This window comes from Mytilus trossulus, chromosome 3, assembly GCF_036588685.1.
Source record: "Mytilus trossulus isolate FHL-02 chromosome 3, PNRI_Mtr1.1.1.hap1, whole genome shotgun sequence".
Classification (NCBI taxonomy): domain Eukaryota; kingdom Metazoa; phylum Mollusca; class Bivalvia; order Mytilida; family Mytilidae; genus Mytilus; species Mytilus trossulus.
Window position 1 is genome coordinate 82,601,009 of NC_086375.1, and position 17,964 is coordinate 82,618,972.

The window sequence follows — 17,964 nt, forward strand, 5'->3', positions numbered from 1 at the left end:
TTTTAAAGTATTAGTATAAATAAATGTACTAGCTGAAATATGAAATAGTAAAAAGAGAAGATGTGGTATGATTGCAATGAGACAACTCTCGACGAGAGAATGTCACCAAATGACAGAGAATTTAACAACTACAGGTCAACGTACGGCATATGGAAGTTATTTTAGGGTGTGAATTTTAGAAAGAAAATTAATAACTACGATAAGTGGAATATAATCTGCTATTACATTAACTTTATACAATAATGTTTTATACTTAACTACTTTTTCAAACATTCACACTGTCAGAAACCATTAAAGCACTACAACAAGGTGTTATGTTTTTGTAAACGATTAGAATAAGGTACTGTGTCAGAATTGCTGCCAAGAATATGTATGTGTAATGAGAAAATGAGGTTATGTTGATATAAAGTGCAATGACTGGAATTCAGATATCTCGGTCGTTATTCTGTGGTTTAGTTAGACTTTTCTTTGTCTGAATACGAGGTAACCTATAATATTTTCATATATATTTTTGTGATTTCATTCCGTCACATCGAATCTAATATAAGAGATGTTTTATAATAAGCAAAATGTCTCGGATAATGCTGAATATTACAAATAAATTGGAATTCGAAACAATAAACTCAAACTGATATTAAGAATGCAGATTAAAGAATGAGGATTGAAAAGTAATTAGAACATTGCATAAATTATGTAAGTAAACGAATAATATCATAATTTTACTAACGATGATGTCGTACTAAATAAGCCTAAGGTGTACTAAAATTAATTTGATTTGTGTGTTAGTTTTAAGAAAATGTTATGTATTTTATTTATTCAACCTGTCACTTTATATGTAGTTATAAAATCATCATAGATGTTATTACATCCATGTTGAAATGGAAAATTTTGAAATAGGAATTTCCAAGTGCTTAAATGTATGTTAAAAACACACAAATATATAGAACATCTAGTAAGTAAAGACATTTATTATAGAAAGTACTATATATCATTATTTAGTATTTCTTCAACTGATATTGAAAACACAGAATTATTAAAAGCTTAATTCGAAATTTTGTGTAGACCATCAATACACAATGCGTTGTGAAAGCAAGTTTAATTCATGTCATAATTCTAAATCTGGCCGAATTTTCGCTCTTTAACTGTTTCTCGTTTTTTTATCCGATGCCTTTATTTTAGTTTACTAACGACTCTTGTGTACAATTTGGAAATTAGTATTAAGTTCATTATCACTTATTAAACTGGTATATGTTTGTTTGGGGGCCAGCTGAAGGACGCCTCCGGGTGCGGGAATTTCTCGTTACATTGAAGACCTGTTGGTGACCTTCTGCTGTTGTGTTTTCTATGTTCGGGTTGTTGTCTCTTTGATACATTATAAAAAAGAAAGTGTGGTATGATTGCCAATGAGACAACTATCCACAAAAGAGCAAAATGACACAAACATTAACAACTATAGGTCACCGTACGGCCTTCAACAATGATCATAGCCCATACTGCATAGTCAGCTATTAAAGGCCCCGATAGGACAATGTAAAACAATTCAAACGAGAAAACTAACGGCATTATTTATGTAAAAAAATGAACGAAAAACAAATATGTAACACATAAACAAACGACAATCACTGAATTACAGGCTCCTGACTTGGGACAGGCACATACATAAATAATGTGGCGGGGTTTAACATGTTCCCCATTTCCATTCACAATTTTATTTACATGGATTTTACTCATTGTTAAGCCCATACGATAACGTATAGTTTACTGTTGCTTGGACCCTCCTTGTTTGTCCTTTTTTTGTTGTTTGTGGAAAGTTGTCTCATTTGTAGTCATTCCATCTCTCCATATGTTGTTACATCACTATTTTTTTTGGTACAATGCAAAACAACCTCAAAATTAGAAATGCAATGGCATTATAAACATTCGACTTTGATGTACACAAATATGTTCAACAGCTTTAAATAAATATATTTATATTTTCTAAAGTCATTATAAAAGACCTTTGTGGTTATTATTCATTGAATAAACTTAGGCACATATGGAAAAGATGTCAAAGAAACTGGTAGCAAACAAACAAAATCAGAATTTCTTCAATGATCAAGAACCATATAGGACTGCTATTATTATCTTATTAATTTTGAATAAAATGTTAAAAAAAAATTATTTTCGAATTTCGCAATAAATGGTTTATTTTCGACAAACGGAAGCATACATTTATTAAAAGGTTCTTAATTTGTCCTCGTAACTGATATTCGATAGAATGTAATATGGATATAATACCGATAGTTTTGTCGTTCGGGAATCTCGTATTGGAGAAAATCTACAACGTTGAATATTTGATATTTTTCAGTTTTCATCTTCTGTACTTCGGTATATAAAGGTCATATTCTCAAATTATTATTCAGGTTGGGATATCGGACTTTAAATCCAATGCCTCTTGCATGGAGAGTGCCTACTTCTGCACGTTCGATAACCCTTTTTATGGGGTTGAATTGCCCATTGCTTTAAAATTTTACCTATTTTGCCCTGAATATCCAAGAAATATTTGCCACTGGTGATCATCTTGCAAACAAAAATCCGTCAATCAAACTAATTTCTAGTTATTATGTTTTGATAGTTTTTGTCTCATTTCCGTATTTAATCTACTATAAACACAATGAGTTAAACATAAAATGAAGATTTGCGTCAATAAATATATGAGCTGCGGAAGCTTAGCTCTTAGGTCCTTGTGTTATCTTTTGACTATTGCGGACACAAAAAAAGGACCATAAAAGTTACGGTTCCGCAGCTATAAACATATCAACATGTCAAATTATTAATTTTATTAAGCCAATTTACGGTAATTTAATAAAGAAAAACCTGAATAATTGCAACATTTGAAATCATTTAAAAAAAATGTATATCTTAATTGATTAAAAGAAAACGTTATATAAACAAAAACGAGTTCGGACAGTCACGCTAGTGTAAAATACATTCAGGGGAAATTGTCCCAAACTCTTTTAGTATGTATCTGTAAATTCGGGGGGTTTTGCTACTCATCAACATTAACTTTTTGGCTTGATTCTAAAAAGAATAACGTTCAAGGGGACATAATATTAATTTTAAATTACATTAAATGTTTTTTGCGTCACGTATATCAAGCAAGGGTGGATAATATTACCTGTAGATAACACTCGTATGTCTAATGATTAAATTGAAATGAAATTTAACTATATATATATACCCGGATAAACCAAACGTCCTTGGCTTACATTACTGTTTACATTTATTATAATAATATGCGGCTGCTTAGCAGGTCGTAACGATTTCAGAAAATCAAGGGACGGCTTGTTCTTTTAATTTCAAAACATTAGCAACTGCAGAAGCACTGGTTAACTTTGAGTTATTTGATTTGAGTGTAGGAATTACCCCCTATAGCAAGTAAGTTTTTTTTCTCAGTTTTTCCCGTGGTTAATATTTTGACTGATTTATGTTTACATATTAAATCAGGTGAAAATTGTGGTTAAACAGCTGATAAAGTTGGTACACTCCAGGTACATGTTGTACTCCAGACTTCTATTTATTTAAATCTTATGAATTTTAAAATAAAACTTTAAGTGCAAAACAAGAAATAGAAAAGGTGATTATTTCAATGTGCAGTATTTCATTTGTGTTATAACGACATTATATATTTATTCACCTTACTTTGTTACATTCTCATTTTACAATACATCTTTATCATTCTTTATAAATTATCTCGGATATATAAATTTAGGACAAGATCAATTTTCCTTGAATTCACTTCTTTTAAAAATAATTTTTAAAACGATATTGCGTCCTTTCTAAAAAGAAATCCTTGTTCCAGGAGGGTTCAGTACTGGTCTTAAAATAGTAGTTCATGTATCTATATGAAAAAGAGTACACAAATTGCAACATTATTTTGATATATTTAATGCCATATTTAGAGTATCGATAAAAATAGTCTGTTTCCCAGCCGTTATAGAAATTCTTGACAATACTATTTGTATATTCCGAATGCATACTGGATATTTTATGGAGGGGACCAACCTACGATAGAAAAGACTTATGAATAAAGACTATTCCATGGCCAAAATTCTACCTTAAAAGACACAAATATACACGTCTTTTGAATACAATTCAAATTTTTGGGGGAAATTGGTATTAAATTAATCAAAATTGTTCCATGTTGTTAGATTATTTTGGATTGTTACTTAATCATTAGTATCAGTATCATTATTTACAAAATGTTTATCTTAAAGACAATCTAAACTGTTTACGTAATATTAGTCATTCGGCGTTTAAAGCATCAAAACTGTATTATGATACTAAATCAAGCATAATTACATTTAAATAGTTATTCGTATTTCAGCTATATACTTATTATCTTCACAAAAATAGATACTAAAAATAAAATAATTAGTAATTACATCGAATCTTTAATCTTTTTCAGTCAAATACGGAAGGGAAATATATATGTGTCTCCGGAAGAAATAATAACTTGATCAATTGACGTTACAATAAGACACTTGATACAAGAACGATATACAGACCAATGAGCACTTGACACAAAAATATACTCCGGAACACCCGCATATCATAATTTCTGGAAAACTTAATATAGACTTTTTCTACTAGTAAAATATAATACTTAATAGTATTTTAATAAAAATTAAGATGGGATCACGTGGGAAACCTCGACTAACATCAGAATCTTCACAAATATCAATGTGTCAAAATTGTGAGAACGAATATTGTGAAGTTACAGACCAAGTGCCAGATTTAGGACCCAGAAGAATGACAAAACAGAGTATTTCGGAAAGTTTGTTGGGTCCGTCTCAATACCACGAGCTTCACAAACAATATACCGAAATAGTGCTTTCATATCACAAACTAAAAATAAGTTTCACCGTGATGCTGATCCTGAATGCAATATTACTGGTGGTTGTTATCACATGTATGGTGTTCATCATCCCTCACATATCACCAAACAAGGTGACTAACTCGAATGACAACCTTAAACCAGACCAGCCAACACACCTTCCAAGAACTGGTGAATCAAAGGAGCCACAATCTACAGTTACTCCTCCAACAGAGAAATCAAATATTATTCCTTGTCAATATATTAAAGACGTTCTTGGTAAAGTCTACATCAATGGTCAAAAGGTGGATGAAGTTAATGGGAAAATGTGTACTATCGAGGATTTATTAGATTCTTTGAAGAAGGTAAAACCAGCTTGTGAATACTATGTTTTTTTTTTATATCTTTATCTTTAAGTTGACATGATTAGATCAGTGTGTGTCGTAAAACAAAAATAGTGGTGGGATTTTTTTTCTCCGAAATATAGTTTCATATGGTACATGTCATTTATTAATTCTTTGCAGAGAAAACATTATCTGTTAGATATAAGTAAATGACACAAATGATATTATGATACATTTACTTGTGTATAGCTGTTAAATTTCTTTTTTCTTTTTCAGTACATAGATAATGTAGAAGATAATAAAAGACTCAAAGGTACGCACCTGCATTCTTTATTATGATTTCATATTATATACCAGACTCTTCTATTTTATCGATTGTATTCATTATATCATTCATTTTATCAAATATCTTTTTTTAAATTGCATTCCACTAAATAATCGACTTGATAATGAAACGGGCTAATGGTTGATAATTCAGCTTGGAAACGTTCAATATTCTAATTGTTCCGACGTAAGGTTTTGTAAAAAGACGATATATATATATTCTTTCATTACAGAGGCTTTTCATTTTACATCAGCTACCACAGATCTAACAACATGTAAAAGAGATTCAAGTAAGTGATAACCACGATAACACAAGTGCCTGCTAACAACTGACCTAGTTTGATTATCTTTTGGAAAATTAACATTGAATCTGGAGAAATGTCTCATTACGTAACTCAGCTCTGCTAAAACGAAAAGTACTTCTATCTACTTGAATGTTATATTTAAGTGTTAAAACCCGAAGGGATATCAACCACCTGACAACATTGTCGACCTTTTTTTTTAATCAATCAATACAACTAGAAACAGATATCTTATGTTCTATTTCCTGAAATTCTTACTTTAATTCCATTTCTTCGTAGTATATACAATGTACAAACGAATATATATTAGGTTTGTTTTCTATTGCAGAATTACTTCGATGTTTGAAAAATTGGGAAGAAAAGTGGGGTACAAGTAAAATAGGTTATAATGAAGAGGGCATAATCGTGCCTAAAACAGGAATATATTTTATATACAACAGAGTAACCATTATGATGAATGTAAAGAATGCGACTGTTATTGGTGATATTGAGCACAATTTACGTCACAGCAATAGTGGTAGTAACTTCAAAAATATTGAATCCAGCAAAATCGCATGTGTATCAACAAACGGTGTATTCCATCATGTCAGTTATATCGAAAAGGTTCATCACTTTCTGAAAGGCGATGAAATAATGGTTGCGATTAAAACACCATCACAAGGAAATGCGTCTATTCAGAGCTCCAGCTCGTTCGGAATGTTTCAGCTTTAACAGATTTAGCCGATGCTCTTCGGCAATATTGATAAACTGTTGATATTAGGAGTAACAAAGATCTGATGACGACAATGATTACATTCGGTGGATTCGTATAAATTTGACTTAGGCCTTGTATCTTACACTAGAGCTGTGTTTATATAATAATTACGGTATACGGGTCCGTGTATGATAGAAAAGAAACATACTCAAGGGTCTGACAGACCGACTCTTTTAATAATTACTCTAACAGTCAAAGGAGTAGGGGCAATAAGGCCCTTATTTGGCCCAAAAATTACTGCAAATTTAAAAGTTATCATACATATTCTTAAACTACTGCAAACTTGACTAAGGAATAAGGTACTAAGAAAAACAAAACAAAGTTGACATCGAACAAGTTACCATGGCAACAAATCATGACTTAATTTGCATATTTTGTTAAATTTCGTGATTTTCCTTGTTTTTTCCTCAAATTTGAAGTAGATTTTAGATTGAAAAAGTATGTGCGCACTCAAGAAACAACTTTATATTTGGTGAGATTATGCCAATAGTTATAATAAAGCTTCTGTTAAATTATTGTGTTGTTTCTCGGCTGCGCACGATGTTTTCTCAACGGAAATTAAGATAGAAAACTGCATAAATTCTGTATTTTCATCGTTTTTGTGAAAATAGTATACACTATGACGTAATTGTGACGTCATCAGATAACAATCTTAATGTTTTTTTATTTATATTTCTTGACCCTATGCATTTCTAAACATTATGTGCCAATTTGAAATAGTTATTAAACATTTTATTTTCTTGGGCCAAAATTAGGCCTTAATGCCCCTACTCCTTTCTATCTTCTCGAGAGATATTCAAAATAAAGTCGTTTGGTCATCTAGACGTTCGAAACTAAGGTTAAAATGACACAAAGATCTTTCATTATGCATCGAATTGGAGCATGAAAAATGATATTTGTGATATACGAAATCACATCATCGAAATAGCTGTACAAATGTAAATATGCTTTGTTATTGAAATAATATACGTGTACAAAAACGTAATGTTCTGTAGATATTTAACATTGTTCATTTACGTCTTATATCAGCAAGGAAGCATTTGCTCTATGTGCCAGTATAAACGTTATATCTGTGATAATCTTATGATATTGTGTTCACTTGTGCCATATACAAATTATATATATATATAAAGATGTCCTCATTTAAAAAAATAAGGACATCATTTGATAATATGTTGTAATTATCTATACTTCATTTTGATCTCTGATGGAACTAGTCAATGTTGAACATTGTAGATTGTGATAAACGATGTTTAAATTGTGGGTATCACGTTTTTTTACATAAGGGGACGACCATATGATTAGGAGGGGGTGGTGGACCTGTGGTAGAAAACGTTTTTGAATACACATCCTTATCTTGTACGAACAGAAACGCATAGTCTTGAATAAGCAGATTGTTGTTGTTAAATACATTCTGCTAACAAAATACAGGGACACGTGCGGGTTTAAAGTGAAAAACAAGCTAAAACGATTTGTACTCAATTGGTTGTCGTAGACTATTGTATTATAATAATGCTTTTACAGTATGAATTCAAATGAATTGTTGCTCAAATGTTTAACTACATATCTGTAACATATTCCGACGAGGAACATTTGTAGATATATGTGTTATATGCGAAATAAATAAAATAATAAATTGATACAATTGTAGTGTTTTCATTAAGTTATAAGATTCCAAAAATTTGAGGAGATTTTTTTTTTAGAATCCATGTCGATCTGAAAGAATAATTTCAAATGCATACAGCTTATTAGCTGCAATTGGATAACAAACTTCCTATCAATTCGACAGTGATGTTATGCTATTTTAATTCAGGGAAAAGGAACTATCCAAAGTGTCTACAAAAATCAAAACATTTTGTTACAAAATATATGAGTTGCTATCATAAACAAATGTATTCACCAAAGTAACACTCTTAAATTATTAGAACTCAAAATTAATAACTTGTCGATACAGACTAATACTGCAAATGACGCATGTAACTTTCTTCTTTTAATGCATGAATGTTGTAGCTTCAATTTGAGACCGAAAATGACTGGTTTGTTGCTTCCTTGTTTTGTATTGCCAGCACTTGCCTGACCTGCTGATTATTCGACGAGTGTTTATGCTAGTTTAATAATACAATATATTTCATAGTCTTTTATGGTGTTAGACAAGATATTGTAAAGGAGTCATCATGATAATCATAATATTTTTGAGATATATTTCAATCTAATGATCTCCTGGCAACTCTTCTGAGTTCATAATCCAATGCCATTGTTTTACCCGATATCAAATATCTATTTATCTTGATATAGTATACTATTTTAGTAATATTAGTCATATATGGTCCTGAATTAAGTTTTAAATAAACCTTTCAAGTATAAACACAATGAGACAGGGTCTTTAATTATTTTGTTCTCGGCGTTTACTTGTTGACATTTGATTTAAAATTTTCTATAGAATACATTTCAGCAAACTCTAAAATTGATTATACTCTAAAGGCTAATGCTTTTGAGCAAAAGTCAATGGATCAAGCACTGCTGGTGGAGTTTTAATTCTCCGAGGGTATGACTAGCCAAGTAGTCAACACTGTGTTATCATTGATATTTTCATAATTATACATAAACTGTTTACAAAACTTATAAATTTTTAAGTACTAAGGCTTTTCTACCCAAGGAATAGATTACCTTAGCTTTATTTGGTAAACTTTTAGGAATTTGTGGTCCTCAATGCTTTTCAACTGCGAAATGTATTTGGCCTTTTTGACATTTTTTTATTCGAGCGTCACTGACGAGTCTATAAAATTTCAATGCTGGTATCTATGATAAGTTCATTTGATACTACGATAACTGCTATATTGCCCGTTATATTTCTTTTTGGTAAGTGTCTAGTTGATATCGATGAGAAATTAGTCGATGATACCATTATTAATCAAAAGTGAAACATGAGGAATTCATAAGGCCCATGCTATTGCGCGTTTGCGGTTGCAAATGATTCGGTTATCTTTTTGACTTTGCAATGTATATATTGATAGTTTAAATATTCAAATGACCGTTGATCGCTGAAAATAGTCAAAATATATAGAGAAAACGTTTGGGACGGTCTGAAAGTTACCCGTAGAGACAGGTAACCGCTGAACCTGTGTGTACGTTAAGCCAGATTTAACTGTATCTTTGGGCTGTAAACACTATATCCTTTCCGACCTAGATTAATCATTTTAAAAGTGAAGGACGTACTTTCGGAAAATACGTTTATAAGTTTATATTTTTATATACACCTCTTTCTTGATCTTTTATATACGTGTCAAAAATATTGGATTCAATTTCACAGTGGGGGATCAAATTTAACTCTGATCTTTGTAGAAATTTCACTTCCATTTTCAGCTTGTTGAAAGTGTTTATACAACCAATATACTAATTATAAAAATACATATAAACTTTATCTTATAAGTTAGTTTCTTATAAGCAATTTTTTTGCTACATTGAAGACCTGTTGGTGACCTCCTGCTGGGTTTTTTTCTACGGTCGGGTTGTTGTCTCTTTGACACATTCCCCATTTCCATTCTCAATTTTATAACAATAACTTCATTGTATTTTCTTTCAAATTAATGAAATTAATGCAACGCCTCTCTATATTACACAGAAGTCTTTAAGGCATCCCCATCTAGTATTTAGATCTTGCAGAAATTTTTTTTATCCATCGTCTCTTGTATTCAGGTGTTACACAGAAATCCTTCAGGTATCATCTCCTTGTATAACAACACATCAATCGTTAGGTTATTATCTCCTGATATTCTAACACAGTAGTTACTAAGACATCGTAATCGACAACGTATTCAGCGATTATACAGCAATCATTATAGCCTCGTCTTTTTTATTACAAAATAATCCGTAAAGATGGCACTACCTGTCAAATTCATGTTCATCTATTTGACTCAAATTCTTATATGTGATTAATAACAATGTAAAAGATTTATTCAAATTATAAAAAGTCAAAATGACCAATGTACCGAGCATGGGCTCGATAATATGTAGCTTTGTTTGGTGTTTGTTTTAGTATTTGACACCAAAGACCGCCTAATGCCATATAAGCGTTATAAACATAAAGATAGATATAAATAGATATCAGACTCGTGCATTTAAATTTTTGTATGTCTGTTCAATTTCATAGTATAAATTAAGAATATAATAATCATCGTTTTTATCTTATGATGCCTTTGTATCACTTTCAGTGTTGACATTATTTTCCTTTAAAATTGAACACGCACAATGCATGTACTATCCATCACTAGACAAGGGGTTTACAATCTAGAAACACCGGTTATATAAAAAGGTAAAAGAGAGGCGAAGAGTTACTTAGGTACGTTCAACTCATATGTCGAAAAACAAAGATCGAATAAAAATACTACATCTAGGACGTTCGTATACAAAAAAATTAATTTGATAAGTACAATGACATTTTATCTCTAATATTTATAATTATCGCTATTTTGTGCATTTTTCGTTTGATCTTTTTTTGTGATATTTTTCATATCATGCTACTCGCTTGAGATGGAATAATTATCACTAGAAACTAAGGAGGCCACGTGACGTTGCTAGCGAAATTGACATGAACATGATGAAATTGACAACGTCGTCATAGGTAAAATAGCGATAAATAGATTATCATTGGTCATCTCAACTCGATTGCTTTTCTCACTTTCGCTGTACCAGCTCAAGCGAGAAAATCAATCTCGTTGAGATGATCAACGATAATCTATAAATATTGGTCAAATTATGTTGCATCGGCCACATTGTAGAATCTAACATCCATATTGGGATGAAACAGATTGTTGCATACTGGCTTGTGAATAACATTTTGATTTGATTTTTACATTAACAGATTGTAATTTAATATTTAATACATCTAACTTATAAAATGTTTCAAAAAATGACTACAAGATAATAAGATAGCAAGCTTCCTTAAAACGTCGAAAAATTATAAATCTAGCAATTCAAAACATCTAAACAGGTACTCTTGACCAACGTATCATCTTTGTTTTAATTAAATTTTAACTCCTATCCTTAAGTTAATGACTTTTTGGAATGTTTCTTTTCTACTTGATGTATTCAGGAACATGTATATTGCTATACTGTTCCCAGATGTATTTGTTCAAAATTTGAACTAGGATGGAAATATAGTCAAACGTGCACGTTTCCCGTTAGTAAAACCTTTGCTTACGTGAAAGGTCTATTTTGTTCTTACATACCATTATTTCCCATACGCATTCCAAATTCCCCACCCTTCATTCAGATACAGTGCATACACTACATAAAGTATGTATTACTCATTTTTTTGTTGTCATTAATATGCAAAAATATTTGCCACTGGACAAAAAGCAAACAACAATTAACTAAAAAAACAACATTTTGTTGTTGAAAACTAAATTTATACTCCATATCAACTATTTTGTTAGTATGATAAGGATGAATAATGTTTTTTAACGTCTAGTGGCAAATCAAATGCAACGCGAAATGTAAAGCAATCCTTTGTACTTGACTGAAAAAAAACTTAAACAATACGATAGGAGAAAGTTACTTATGCTATTGCACGAAAGCGCGAATGACTTTTTAGAGATATTTTCCAAAAGCTAGTGATGATATATACCATTTGGTAAACGCATAACTATCGTGACTTGGATATTCAGTAATAGCTATTTCAAAGCAGTTTTCTCAATGATTATCATTTTTAATATGAATAGTTTTTCACTAGCTTAGAACGTGCAAAATTCGTATTTTAATTTGTTTGAAGGAAAGTCAATATCTAGAACTTAAATCACAGGGAGATTTACATTCCTAGGTCGGGGTAAAAAGACGTTAGTTTGTTATTGCATGCACCTATCCGGTTTTTCAATTATCTGTTTGATAAAAGTACATTTGAGTATCGTCTCACAGACTTTATCACAATGGTTAGCGAAAAGGAACAACTGGTAAACTGACCACAATGGGATTGAAATCAAGTTTTAGGAATCCTTGGCGATCCTGTAGAATATTTTCAAAACCATCATCTTTAAATTGATTTCCAACTTCCTATCCTATTCCTATTGTATTTTAACCAACCAATGTCATGTTGTGTATGATATTTCATTTCTTTGACCGGGAATTACCGGTGTCTTGCCAAAATTATTGTGTTTACAAAATTTCCTAGTTTCGCAATCATAAAATGATTAAACAAAAATCATCAAAGTTACCGTCCTCAAATCTGTAAGAGGAAATGGTATTTTTCTAGTAATACAATAAATTGCTTTATTTTAGACAAAAATTGCTTGGTTTGATATGCAGAAGGAAAATACATTTTCTAGCCGCTTCCTTGTAGGTTTCCAACAATCTCCTTACACTGTTTGTTTGTCGTGTACTAAATTAAGTTGAATAATGTAATACAAATCATTAGTCAATTACACTGTTAGACAAGATATTAAATTGTCATGATGATAAGTATATGTTTTCAGGTTTGATTTCAATCTCTTGGCAACTCGTCTTTCTTACCATTGTTTTAACCCGAAATATAATATCTTCTTATCTTGATATAGTATAATATATTAGTCATATTAGTCGTACGTGGCCCTGAATAAAGTTGTAAATGAACCCAATTATATAGAAATGAAAATGGTTTAAAAGTATTTTGATCTCCGACACTAACTTGTTGACATTATGGTTTAGAATTTCAACAAAACAGATTTAATTGAATATTATTACTGATTGTACTCTAAAGGATATTGCTCTTCTGAACAACTGAAAGTGGCAACGATGAACTAAGACTGTATATTCTGTACTTTAAATTTCTGTTGGTTTTGTTGCAGGTTGCCTTCCTCGTCTCCTGTCGTTTTCCGTTGATAATATAGTTATTCATTTGCTAATTTTAATCGGAAACACTGTTCATGAGTATATTTGTTTAAAAAATCTTGACGGAATAAGATGATAATCCTGGCATCTTGATGAATTTATGATATATTGTCAAATCCATGGAATAATTTACTAAGTTGTCAAAATATAGTTTCTATCATACATTTTTCCCAAATCTAATTATTTGTTAGTATGGGTCGCCGGACTTTTTTTACGCTACAGAATGTCATAATGAGTATATATTATGCGAGGCAAATCCAATTTTGTGTGATGAAGAAAAAACAAAAAAACTACTCCATAGAATGTAAAATAAAATGTGAAAAGATAGCTCTTATAAGTAAAGACAACAGTAGTTTACCGATGTTCAAAAGTCATCAATCAATTTAGAGAAAACACATCAACTATTAAGTATAAGAGGAAAACAAAGGATCAACAAGAACACTGATCAACACTAAAGTCTAACAAAAACAAACGCCAACATACATAGAAACGAAATATTTGATAACAACTGCCATATTCCTGACTTGGTACATTGACAATTTTAAGAATTAATGGTGGGTGGGACATAGCCTAATGGCTAGCACAACCTTCCGCTTTATTGCAATGTGAAAAATTCATATAGTTGTAATGACAACACTACGTTACAGAAACACAGCACACATGTGCACACACGCAAATACACACTGTCAAACAGTCATATTCGGTATCGGTACTTAGCAGACAGACGAAATAGATGTTTAACCACGTAATAAAAATGACATTAATTAGTTCACAATTTGTTTTTGAAAACACCAGTTTAATTATTTCTAGCGTCCGAAGCGCTTTTCTGGATTTAACTTCATCAGGAACGCTCAAAGCCAAACATTTGAAATCAGAAACAGACACGTCTTGCTATATATTGAAAAAGGTAAATTCATCACACTTTCGGTGATGAAAATTACTTTATCTCAGTTATCTCCCCTACTTTCTGTGCTATTATCCCTTATATATAAGTAGAAGAAAAAGGTCAAACAAATATATCATATTTGTTTTAAGAAAATACAGTTGTAAATAGGATAATAGTTATCAAAGGTACCAGGATTATAATTTAACACGCCGGACCCGCGTTTTGTCTACATAAGACTCACCATAAACATATATTTTTCTATATTAATACGGACAGTCCTACACATCAATTATTAAGATTTGCATATTGCATTAAAGGACTAGACCAATTTAATTTTCTATGACAAAAATGATATAGAGGAAGTCGCCCCGGGCATATTAAGTATCGACCGTGCGATGGCTGTATAACTCGCATTTTTATCTTCGTTTTAAGAATTAGAACAAAACTACAGCTTTTTTAATAAAAACAGATGAATATTACAAAATTATGCACAACCAGTATGGTCTTTTATTGTGCTGTTATGTTTGTTATTTGGTGTTGAAGACGGATAGTTTACCTCTGGATGTAACATTTGTAATGTATTGCTGTCTTTTTCGAAACGCGCGTCTGGCGTATATACAAATTTAGTCCTGGTATCTATGATGAGTTTATTTACTACCACTGGGTCGATGCCACTGCTGGTGAAGATTTATTTCCTAGAGGGTATCACAATCCCAGTAGTCAGCATTTTTTGTGCTGACATGAATTAGGAGATAACTGTATTGTATTTTAGGCTCCGACGGCATCAATTGGAGATTTGATGGTCGCAAATAAAGTTTACTGGCGACGCGTTAGCGGAAACAGTCAACGGGTATTTGCGACCATCAAATCCCCAATTGATGCCGTCGGAGCTTAAAATACAATATTGTTATCTCCTTTCTTATGAAACTGACAGAAAACAAAGTTAAAACATGTATTTAAAATCTGTCAAATGCCGTCTGCGCTTGCGCGTACGTCCCATAGTATCAATTGTCAATTAATGCATGTAAGAAAGTGACGTTATCCAATCAAAAGGAACGTTACAAACGTTGTTGCATTAAAATTATCATTGATATGGTTATATTTATAAATTATATGTTTACAAAATTTAGAATGTTTGAAATACTAAGGCTTTTCTACCTCGGGCATAGATTACTTTAGCTGGATTTGGCAAAACTTTTAGGAATTTTGGTCCTCAATGCTCTTCAACTTCGTACTTTATTTGGCCTTTTTAACTTTTTTGGATTCGAGCATCACTGATGAGTCTTTTGTAGACGAAACGCGCGTCTGGCGTATATTCAAAATTTAGTCCTGGTATCTATGATGAGTTTATTTTGATGTCCACTTCTTCAGTTTTGTGGGAAATCCTCTACTGAGTTACATAACTTTTTATAACATCAATTCTAAATTACACCAAAACATATGACTTTCATTAACTTTGTTTATAACTGCATCTTAGCATCTTAAGTTCATGTGGGTTTTTTTTTTATAAATAAGGAGTTCAGTTGGTATGTACGCAGTTTTCTGTCAGTGCTTAAATTCGCTTTTTAAAGTGCAATAAAATATTTTGAGATTGTAAACACTATAATTTCATTTCCGACCCAGATATAATCCAAGGACACACTTTTGGAAAATACGAATAGCTATTTATATATGTACCTGATCTTTTAAAATACATCATAAACCCATTAAATGAAAATCCATAGTGGGAGATGAAATGGAGCCGTCACTTCTGTATACTATTTTACTTTCTTTTTCAGTTTTTTGTAAAGGATTATATAACCAATTACTAGTTGATTATAAAAAAAAACAAATATACTTTGACTTCAAGTGTTACCTAAACCAATTCTTTTGTTCAAGTCTTACACTTTACTAGTATTCAACAACAAATCAAAAGGCATTGTCTACTTTGGACTTGTACAGCATTATTCTTAATGCACCGTCTCATTGAATACCGGTCTAACTCGAGAGTCCTTATTTCATAGCCTTAAATGTAGGTCTAACACAGCGAATATAGTGATTCACTTTGTGTTTTCGTTAGAAGTACTTCTATTTGTATTTACCTGATGAGTTAAGCCTTTTTTAACTGATTTATATACTAGTAGTTTGTTCTTATAGTGTACTATTTCATCGCATCACTGTCCTAGGTTTAGGGTGTTTTGGGATCCTGCTTACATGTTCAACCTCGCCACATTATGTATATATATGCCTGTCCAAAGCCAGGAGCCTGGAATTCGGTGGATGGGTTACATATTTATTTTTCGTTTATTTTTTGTACATAAAAGACGGACGAAAGATACCAAAGGGACAGTCAAACTCATAAATCTAAAAAAAAAAATGACAACGCCAAGACAAACAGACAAACAATAGCACACATGACAAAACATAGAAAAATAAAGAATAAACAACACGAACCCCACCAAAAACTAGGGGTTTAGATCGTTAGTTTTCTCGTTTGGTTTACATTGGTCATTTTGGGGCCTTTTATATCTGATTATGCAGTATATGATATTCTCATTGTTGAAGGCCAAACGGTGACCTAAAGTTGATAACTTCTGTGTAATTTTCGTATATCCTTATATCAATGTTTGCTTTATTGCCGCCCCTTTTCAATTTTTTTAAATTCTGACTCATCCAGTTGGATATGTGTTAGAAACGTAAACTACGGACGCACTTTATCACCCTCTGCTCATATGGGAGCCATTTTATTCCAATTGTATATATCTCCTACGTTGGTCTGCATATTCTTTGACTTTTTAATCAATTGACAGCCGTTAATACCTTCAGGAACTCGGTTGAAGATTTCAATTATAAGAAATGTAGAATTAAGAAACTTTTCAAAACCTTGCAAATTTCGTTTGAGTTTCATATATACGCTCGTTTGATTTAAATCTCACGAGAATTTTTTTACGTGAATTTCACGTGAGATTAATTAAAAACTCATATTATCAAAAAACAACTATGTAAGACTTGAATAACTGTAAAATTAAAGCAAAGTAAATAAACAAAGCTTATATTGAAAGTTTTGTTATGGTCTATTAAATTTTCAGCTTATACTCAGATTTAAAAAAAACTTTCAAAACCTCTTTCATAGAGATATATCAATACCATTTTAAAATAGTTGATTGTATTTTCTCCATATTCAAAATTATTTCAAAAAGTAATGCAAAGATCTAAATGTTTGTGTTTAATTGTCAATAATTGCAGCCTTTAATGTAAAGAAATTTAAAATTACTGCAGTGACAGCGTATTCATTTTGTAATAAATGTTAAATCATATTACACATTTTATACAAAAGAAACATTTATCTTAAAACTGTCATTATACCAAGGTTAACAGAGGGTAGTTCCCCCTGTATACTCTGTCATCAAATACACATTTTAATTTTAAGTCCAGGAAGTGATATCCGGTCATGAATCATGTTATTCAGCGTAAAAAAAATATATGTGGCTATTTATACATCCTACTTGTATAAATGTAGGTTTTCTATAAATTGATTGTAATTGATAATTGAAACAAGAAATTAGTAATTGTTTAATTTATTCTTTATAAGCAATGATAAATCAATAGTATAAATCCGACTGAGAAAAAAAATGACGATAATATTTCGAGGTTCATTT

At 31.2% G+C, this 17,964-nt stretch overlaps 1 protein-coding gene across 3 annotated transcripts; it reads left to right on the top strand.

Annotated features, from left to right (window-relative positions):
* The first annotated feature begins 69 nt into the window (after positions 1-69).
* On the top strand, positions 70-6,770 carry LOC134712629 (uncharacterized). Of its 3 annotated transcripts, none has more exons than XM_063574363.1 (5): positions 70-693; positions 4,448-5,220; positions 5,476-5,512; positions 5,757-5,813; positions 6,154-6,770. In XM_063574363.1, exons 2-5 carry the CDS (start codon positions 4,672-4,674, stop codon positions 6,534-6,536), a joined length of 1,026 nt encoding a protein of 341 aa, XP_063430433.1. In that variant the 5' UTR covers positions 70-693; positions 4,448-4,671; the 3' UTR covers positions 6,537-6,770. The 3 variants fall into 3 exon arrangements, with proteins under 3 accessions (XP_063430433.1, XP_063430435.1, XP_063430434.1); XM_063574364.1 differs by lacking the exon at positions 70-693 and adding an exon at positions 3,253-3,417; XM_063574365.1 differs by lacking the exon at positions 5,757-5,813.
* The last annotated feature ends 11,194 nt before the right edge of the window (positions 6,771-17,964 follow it).

Excerpts from the sequence above, each read along its gene's own strand:
- LOC134712629 (XM_063574363.1), top strand. The coding sequence starts at position 4,672 with ATGGGATCACGTGGGAAACCTCGACTAACATCAGAATCTTCACAAATA. Across the intron at positions 5,221-5,475 it reads TATTAGATTCTTTGAAGAAG|TACATAGATAATGTAGAAGA; the intron begins GTAAAACCAGCT and ends TTTCTTTTTCAG. Across the intron at positions 5,513-5,756 it reads AGATAATAAAAGACTCAAAG|AGGCTTTTCATTTTACATCA; the intron begins GTACGCACCTGC and ends CTTTCATTACAG.